The sequence below is a fragment of the Nannospalax galili genome, unplaced genomic scaffold, assembly GCF_000622305.1.
Source record: "Nannospalax galili isolate Female #2095 unplaced genomic scaffold, S.galili_v1.0 scaffold649, whole genome shotgun sequence".
In the NCBI taxonomy this organism is placed as follows: Eukaryota; Metazoa; Chordata; class Mammalia; order Rodentia; family Spalacidae; genus Nannospalax; species Nannospalax galili.
In genome coordinates this window covers 186,960-196,218 of record NW_008359093.1, presented here as the reverse complement: position 1 = coordinate 196,218, position 9,259 = coordinate 186,960, and the positions used below count along the sequence as shown (strand labels likewise).

Here is a 9,259-nt window from a genome sequence, read left to right as displayed (position 1 = left end):
CATGTGAGTGCACCCGTGTCGTGTAATGCCGCAGAGGTCAGAAGAGGGCTTTGGATTCCCCTGGAACTGGAGTTAAAGACGGTTCGTAGCCACCATGTGGGTGCTGTGAATCAAACCCGGGTCCTCTGCAAGAGTAGTTAGTGCTCTTAACCACTGAGCCATCTCTCCAGCCCCTGACTTAGAGTCTTTACTGTGATCAGTGATTTAAAAAAAAAAAACCAAACACTTAAATAACAATTTCTTTTTATTCACCAACCATAGAAACAAAATCCACCTATGTGTAGTTGGCTACAAGCAGATTGCTGGCCACAAGCTAGCCTTTCAGACAGAAATCTGCCAAAGAGGGCAACTTGCTCTGGAAGATTACATTGTTTTTTGTCATTTTCTCTCCGTCTACAGTTGATAAAACTTATATCTTTGCAACAAAAGTAGCTGAAACCTGGGGAAAAATTTTTTCTTGTGTATCCTTGAAAATTGTGGGTGACTCTGAAAATAGAGCTAGGCATATTTTGAAAATAAAATAAAAGAATTGTCCTCCCCTCATAACGAGTTCCCTTTCTTAAGAGATCAAAATAAGGAGAAAAAAGTTAAAACAGAATTGATAACTTGAAACATAGTCAACGTGTCTTTCATTATTATTTCTTTCAGTTCATTGGCATGAAACAAGGGATGAAGAAAAAACTTCTGCACAAAGTATTTTGGTAGCAGAGGCACCGCAAATCAAGACTCCACAGGCAGATCCATCCACACAAAAAACTTATCCATGTGATATCTGTGTCCCAGTCCTGACAGACATTTTGCATCTGAACGATCTACTTGGGCAGAAACCATACATCAGGATGTGTGAAAAACTCCTGGACCAGAAGCATCACAATGTCAAGAATTTGTTAAAGAGAGATGTGGAGTTGCTTATAAAGAGCTGCATATTCCATGTGTCAGGAAATCCTTTCATCTGTAGGAAGATTGGAAAGGATTTCCCAGCCAGGTGGGGTCTTCTTCAACCCCAGGCTGTTCTCAAAAGTAAGAAACAAAAAATCAAGTGTGGCGAATCCTTCCATGGTAATAAAAGTAAGTCTCAGTCAGATGAATATAAAAAATCTCCCAGCACCCAACAAAAACTTGTTCAGCACCCAAGAGCTTGCACTGAAAAACAGGATTTTAAATCTAGCAAATGTGACCAAGACTTCCAAAGTATATATCCACATAGACCACACCAGAGAGATCACACTGGAGAAAGACCTTATGAGTGTCATGACTGTGGAAAATTGTTTAGCCAAAAGAAGATACTTACTATACACCAGAGACTTCATACTGGAGAAAAACCATATAATTGTGGTGAATGTGGGCAGTCTTTTAGTCAGAGCTCCAACCTCAGTGAACACTGCAGAATTCATAGTGGAGACAGGCCCTATGAGTGTGTGGAATGTGGAAAAGCCTTTGGGTGCCATTCGAGTCTTCTCCAGCACCAAAGAACACACACAGGAGGATGGCCATATGAGTGTGGTGAATGTGGAAGGTTGTTTAGACAGATCTTCAGCCTCGTTGCACACCAGAGAATTCATAATACAGAAAGGCCTTATAAATGTGGACAGTGTAAAAAGTCATTTAGTCAGAAAGTCACTCTTACTGTACATCAAAGAATTCATACTGGAGAAAAGCCCTATAATTGTGAAGAATGTGGGAAATCATTTAGCCAAAGTGGTAATCTTACCAAACATTCCAAAATTCACACAGGAGAAAAGCCTTATGAGTGTGGGGAATGTGGCGTATGCTTTCGTCAAAGAACCACGCTCATGACACATCAAAGAATTCACACTGGAGAAAAGCCCTATAATTGTGAAGAATGTGGAAAATCATTTAGCCAAAGCTGCAATCTTACTAAACACTCCAAAATTCACACAGGAGAAAAGCCTTATGAGTGTGGAGAATGTGGTATTTGCTTTCGTCAAAGAGTCACCCTCAAGACACACCAGAGAACCCACACTGCACATAGCCTTTATGAGTGTGGGGAATGTGGTAAGTTCTTTAAACAATACTTCTACCTCATTAAACACCGTAGAAGTCACACTACAACAGAATTTTATGAGTGTGGAGAGTGTGGGAAATCCTTTACCCAAAAAGCAACCCTTAATAGGCACCAGAGAGTTCATACTCCAGAATGTCCTTATAAATGTGAGGCATGTGGAAAAGCCTTTGAGTATAAATCCACACTTGATCGACATCAAAGAACTCACACTGGAGAAAGGCCTTATGAGTGTGCCAAATGTGGGAAACTCTTCAAGCAAAGCTACAATCTTGTTGAACACCAGAAAATTCACACTGGAACAAGGCCTTATGCTTGCAATCAGTGTGGGAAATACTTTCGTCGGAGAGTTGGCTTAGTTAAACACCAGAAAGTTCATACTGGAGAAAGACTTTTTAAATGTGATGAATGTGGGAAAGCCTTCAGCAGAAGTAACAGCCTTACCCAACACAGCAGAATTCATACTAGGGAGAGACCATAAGAGTGTTACCAGTGTGGAAAATCGTTTCCACAAATGTCTACTGTCATTCAGGCATCAGGTGGTTCACAGTGCAGGAAAGACTTTATGAATGTAGCAAGTGTGGAAAATCTTTTTATTATTCTTTTCATGTGTATGAGTGTATTGCCTGCATGTGTATAAGTGCACCCATGTCATTCAGTGCCCATGAGGTCACAAGAAGGTGTCAGATCCCCTGGAACTGGAGTTATGGACGATTGTTAGCCACTCTGTGGGTGCTAGGAATGGAACCTGGGTCCTCTGCAAGAGCTGTCAGTGCTCTTAACTGCTGAGCCACCTCTCCAACCTAAGTGTGGAAAATCTTTTAGACAACCCTCTAGCATCTTTCAACACCAAAAATGTCAGTATGGAAAGGCCACAGAAAAAGCAAGTATGGGAAATCCTTCAACCCTAGGTAGCAGCACTTGGTTCCTGAAAGCCTACACTTGAAAACCCCCTTTAGACCTCTAAAGAATGTTGTCTTTTTGCTTATGTAGCAGACCAGAGAGCCTTCATAAGAGACCCAACTACCATTTAAGCCTCCACTTACGAGTAATCAGAAGGGTGAATTCCAGGCATGTGTAACTTGTACTGGAGCTATCCTGCACACTCTAGACACTTTGTCTCCCTTGCCAGTATTAAATAACTGCCATAATTTCTCATTAAAACTCCCCTAGCAACTTGAACTGAGTGTGCCTATCCCATGCCCCACACATTGTCACTTCCCCAATCCCTACTGAAACTCATTTTCCTATACCTTGAAAACAACTTTATTCCTTTTTCTCACTGAATATGTGTGAGATATATCTTTAAATTCTTTGCCTCACATTTGGTTGCTGTTTACACGTTCCAAATCCATAGCCAAGAGCATCCGGCCTAGTGTTGCCAGATATCCACTAGTTCAGAGTCAGGATCCCTCTCCCTGTCTTGGCCTTGGAGAACCTACGTTGTTGTATGTCAAGAACATGGGATATCTGGCAAGGAAAGCTACCAATGCCAAATGGTCTAAGAGAGGCTATGTGGGCTGGAACTATCAAGGCCCTTGGGGTAGGCATGGTCAAGCCTTTTACAGCTCAGATGATACCATCCTGTAATTCTGATCCCAGAAATGGAGCTACAGGATTTATTGTTCTCCTTGCATGGTTTCTTGCTTTGTTCCTTTCTGTACTCCCATCCCTCCCTTTTAAAATAGAACTGTTTACTCCATGCTATTGTCTTGAAATTATGTAGCTTTCTTTTGGGTTTTATGTGGCTCATAGTTAAGAATTTGCCTTGAGTCTCATAAGAAACTTGGAGCTTCTGAACAGTGTTGAAACTGTTAACACTTGGAGGACTCCTGAAGTTGGACTAAATGTATTTTGCATTATAAGACGGTTGTGAGTCTTTGAAGGTCAGATATGGAATGTTAGAGTTTGAATCTGAAATGTATCTCATATTTTAAATACTTGCTTCTCAGATAGTACTACTACTTTGGAAAATTGCAGAATCTTTAGGAAGTGAGGCGTGGGTGGGAGAAGTAAGTCACTAGGAACAGAATTTGAAGGCTATACCCAGCCCCTAGATCGTGCTACTCCCTCTGATTCATGGTCCAACATGTGAACAGACTCTGCTGTGTGTTTCTATTGCCATGAACTGAATTGTTCCTCCATGCCTTCCCTGTTGTGATAGACCAAAGCCCTTTGAAACTGTGAGCCCACATAAATCCTTCCTTAATGTATTTTTATAGATGTTTTGATCACAGCAATGCAAAAATAACTAGTATACTGGCATGTAACACATGCATTAATGTATACATATTTAAGTTGTATACATTGAACAGCTTATCGATGAAGCCATCATGATCTTAATAATGTAATTATTGATCATCATGATCAGAATAATGAATTTTTCTTCTCTTGTATAGTCTGTTTTCCTTGGGGTTTTAAGTGTCTAATGATTTGCTTTCTTTCACAATGGTTTAGTTTGTAATTTTTAGAATTTTATTTGAATAGAATCACAAAATATTTGCTTGATTTCTGATTATTTTCACATTTGATAGTAAGTTCTAGATTCATTGTTCCTTATGAATACATCACTGTCTCTATTGGTAAGAATTCTAATCTGTGGACATGTCACTGTCTAGTCATCTGCTGGTGGTCACATGGCTCATTGCCAATTGAAGGCTACTGATAAAACTACAAAGAACATAGGCGTACAGTTTTTTTTTTTTTGAAAACTGTTTTCTCTGATACCAGTGATTTCAGTTAAGCTCACTTTCACTTTCTAAAAACTTCAAAATATGTTTTAACTAGCTGTGTCCTTTGTGGTCCCAACAACAGTGTGTGTATTTCTGTTCCTCCACAGTGGTTTCCATGCTTTGCATATTCAGTCTTTTCTCATTTCACTATATTAATAAATGTAATGTCATCTCACTCTGATTGTGATTGCATTTTCCTGATGTTTTGCAATGTGTTCACTCTTTACTGTGTCATACAGTGGTTTTACAAAGGTCTCATAACCAGGCATGACTGATTAAATCATTGCCCATAACTGATTAATTGTCCCTCCTCTTCTTTCCCTTCCCAGTGACCAAGTATGAGGTTGACATTAAATCCTCCTGTCAGATCTTGAACTTTCAGGGGGACTTGACCATAATGGGAGGGATCAGAGGCTCCAGGAACAAGTTAACACATTAGTATATAAAGACATTTTAGGTTTAGAAATAGGTATAAGTGAGCTGCCCAATAGAGAAGCAGTGTGGATAATCTATTTTGTGTGTGTGTGTGTGTGTGTGTGCGCGCGCGCGCGCTTTTAAACCTCTTGTAGACAGAATACTAACCTAGACCCAGTTTCTGGTAAAAAGCAGGACGGTTTTCATGAAGCCCCCTTTGTGTGCCATAGTAGAGACACTGAGAATAGCTCTCACTTAACACAATGTTGTGTAGCTTGTGTTACTCAGTGACAACTTGCATCATTCTCAGTGTAAGAAATCAGGGTTTTCCGGGGGCTGGAGAGGTGGCTCAGTGGTTAAGAGCACTGACTGCTCTTGCAGAGGACCCAGGTTTGATTCCCAGCACCCACATGGTGGCTGTGAACCATCCTTAACTCCAGTTCCAGTGGAATCCGATGCCCTCTTCTGACCTCCACAGCATTTCATGGCACAATGCACTCACATACATGCAGGCAATGCGCTCATACACATAAAATATTTTTTTTAAAAAGAAGCTGGGCATAGTGTCACACCCCTTTAATCCCAGCACTTGGCAGAGGCAGGTGAATCTCTGTGAGTTCAAGGCCAGCCTGGTCTACATAGTGAGTTCTAGGCCAGCTGTGGCTATAGGAAGACCCTGTCTCAAAAAGAAAAAAAAAAAAAAAAAAGAGGGGCTGGAGAGATGGCTCAGTGGTTAAGAGCACTGACTATTCTTGCAGAAGACCCGGGGTTGAATCCCAGCACCCACATGGCAGCTAACAACTGTCTGTAACTCCAGTTCCAGGGGATCCGACAGCCTCTTCAGACCTCTGCAGGCATTGCAGGACACAGGTGCCCTACCTACATGCAGGCAATACACATATACACATAAAAAATAAATAAAATTTTAAAAAGAAAAAAGAAATCAGGGCTTTCTGGATCTAGTTTTTGTCTTCTGTCTTTAATGACCCTTTTAGGCTATGGGTTACCCAAAGGAAGATTGGTTGTTTTAAGTACTTTCAGTACTTCTTGATATAGCTTTGGTTTGTTAAAGTATTCCCACATGATTTTACATAGTGTCTAGCAGTGTTGAAAGGAACTATTTCACTAGTTCTATGAAGGCACCTGTTGTCTGATGTCTGTGATTTCACAGGTTAATGTCCAATAAGAATATAGAAGCCAGGTAAGAACAATAATTTGTACATAAATGTAAGGCTGGTTAATCATTTGTAGAAGGACTAGCAGAGAACCAAATTTGTTGTGTTTTTCAAACTCACCTCAAGTTCTAGTGACTCAGTGTCTTGAGAAACCACACTACTAAATCTGTACGTCTTGTACTTGCAGAGATTGAGAAGATACTCTGAAACTTTTGCAGATTTCCACCATCATTCTTGAATGTTCCCCTAAGTCTAGATGCTATACAGGCAAAAATATAAGGAAACTGAATGAGGTTCTGATAAGGGACCAAGCAATGTTATTGTTTTTGTTGCTTGATCATTTTGTCTAGGAAGTTCACATTAGTCTCGGATTGAAACAACTTTCATTGCTCGCCTGTTGGGAGCTATTAATCCATTATGTACATAAGCTGTGGCAGGCTTGTACACCAGTACTGAATTGTTCTGCCAAGTCAGGAGGAATGTGTTGATAATTTAGGGAAGATGGTTAAATAGCTCACAGAACAAGTATTTGACCGCCCCTTGACCCTCAGATACAGGTGGGAAAACAGCTGTGGAAACTAATTGAGTTCTTCTGTATAAAAAGGTGGAGCTGAAATAAACCGGGGCTGCAGTATTCACTGTCAGTCCTCCCAAGCATCTTTTCTGTCTCTTCTTTTTTCTTTCAATCCTCACTTCCCCTTTCAGGTTCTGTCCGTCTTCGCCGGCTGGCACCAGCAAGTGGCACCCGGAACAGGGACCTGAAAAGTAGGGGATAAAGTGAAGGACACCGCTGGAGAAGTTAAGTGAGTGCACTCGGTACAATTGGGGAGCAGTGAGTATTTATCTTGGGAGAAGATGGGGCAAGGAATCAGTCGCTCAGTTTTTGTAAGGAATATACTTGGGGCCCTAGGAGCAAAGGCTGAGACTAAATAGGAGAATCTGATAAGCCACGGCTGGGTTAAAAGTGAAACTAAACCTTCTGCTCCACCAGAGCCAGATCCACCCTTTCATGAGGACCCCCGTCTGGGGCTAGAAGAGGGATCTCTTGACCCTGAGGATGAGTCTGCCCTAGGAGAGGAGATGGTTGAGTATGATCAGGAGAAGTGTCCTGATCACTGGGAAATTAAGCAATTAAGGACAGAGTTAGAACAAAGAGAAAAGAATTAGGACCACCCCAACACCCTCTATCATGGTAGGATTAGAGCCTCCTCCGAGGCCACCAAAGGCTGTTGCACCTCCCATGATTGCCATGGCTCAGGAGCCTTCAGCAAGAATCTGGTACCCGCTTAGAACCTTGCAATGTCCGCTACAACAGGCCATTGGGGCCGCAGTAGAGAGAGGAGAGTCAGTGCATGGATTTCAGGTCTTCCCAGTTTCTGCGCAAGTTGATCAGCAGGGCACCAGGGTGCAGTCTCACACACCTGTGCCTTTTAAGCAGCTTAAGGAACTAAAGACTGCTTGTGCTCAGTATGGTCCCATCCCCCAGGCTATGTCGGTATTTACTGATTGTTCTTCTAATGGACACGCAGCTTATGTGATTTATGGGCAAAGTTTCTTTTCAAACTTCCTCTGCTTCAGCACAGGTAGTGGAACTTCACTCTGTAGCTGCAGTGTTCCAGCTTCTGGCCTCAACACCCTTCAATCTCTATATAGATAGTCATTATGTAGCTCGAGCTCTACAGGAAATTGAAACAGTACCTTTTATTGAAACGAGGAATGTTCAAATTTGTTTGCTGTTAAGACAAGTGCAAAACAGTATTAGATCTAGAAAATATCTTTGCTATATAGGACATCTCAGAGCGCATAGTGGTCTTCCTGGGCCATTAGCTTTGGGGAATGCCTTGGTGAATAAAGCCACTCAGCTTATAGGATTGACTCAGGTAGAGCAAGCTACAAATTCTCATGCCATTCATCACCAAAATAGCCAAAGTTTGATAAAACAATTTCATATTACTAAGGAAGCTGCAAGACAAATTGTGCAACAATGCTCACCTGCAATGGACCAGCCCAGACCGGGGCAGTTCAGTCCGACGGGAACAGGGTCGTCAAGAGGGAGGACAAGGAGTCGACGAGTGACAGACAGACACACAGCTTGGTGAAAGTCTGAGTGTAATTTTTGCAGCTGCAAGGTTTGAGATATATACAGCAAAGATTGTGAAATTTCTTCAGCAGAAACCGCAGAACAGTCATGCTAAGATTTACAATTCCAGAGATGAAAGTAAAACAATTTTGCCAACCATCATGTACATCCAAAACACATTTCCCTATCTTATCAACCTGGTACTAGACAGTAAATTCCTGCTTTACTGTGGGTTTTACTGCCAGTCTTTCTCACGCACTTAGGATTCTGCTCGGCTTTGTAGTTCCAGGTCAGAATGACCTTAACCCACCAAGCACTTTCAACACCAGCTGTGCCTGATATTACATTTTTAACTATTTGATAACATTCCTTGCTTATTTGTAGTGGGCCATAGGGCTTCTAAGTTATTTTTTAACTCCATAGGTCCCAAAAAGGCCATCCCATGTTAGGGACCTATGGAACCATCCTTCTCTCCTATCCTTCCAATTTTCAAATACAGTCTATATTGGCCCTTTAATGCTCTTTTATTGATTATTTGTCAAAAGACACCAAGGTGGTCTTGATCTTACCAATTTATCCATGAATTGTAATGAATACCAAGAAACCCTTCTATCTATTTTTATCCATCTATGTCTCTCTTCTAGAAATCGGTTATTCCTGGACTTTCCAGCATTAATTCTGTTTAACTACTTCTTATTGCATCTAAAATAGCTTTTATTAATAGTGGTGCATCTGGACTAGGATGATTAAAGGATTTTCAATAAAGGCAGTGACACTGGTACCAAGGACACCAGGTGCTTTCCAGGCCCCCAGAAAGCCCAAGATACAGTGACAG

General features: G+C 41.4%; 1 protein-coding gene across 3 annotated transcripts in view; it reads left to right on the top strand.

The window, feature by feature from the left end:
• Window positions 1-7,135, top strand: part of LOC103725487 (zinc finger protein 416) — a 16,772-nt gene extending 9,637 nt beyond the window's left edge. For 2 of the 3 annotated variants that reach the window (XM_017795541.2, XM_008822800.3), the window contains one exon: window positions 649-5,564. In XM_017795541.2, coding sequence (XP_017651030.1) covers window positions 649-2,504 — 1,856 coding nt within the window. In that variant the 3' untranslated portion in view covers window positions 2,505-5,564. Of the gene's footprint in view, window positions 1-648; window positions 5,565-7,049 lie in introns of those variants that run through there. The other variant, XM_017795542.2, reaches the window with a different exon arrangement.
• Window positions 7,136-9,259: the final 2,124 nt, after the last annotated feature.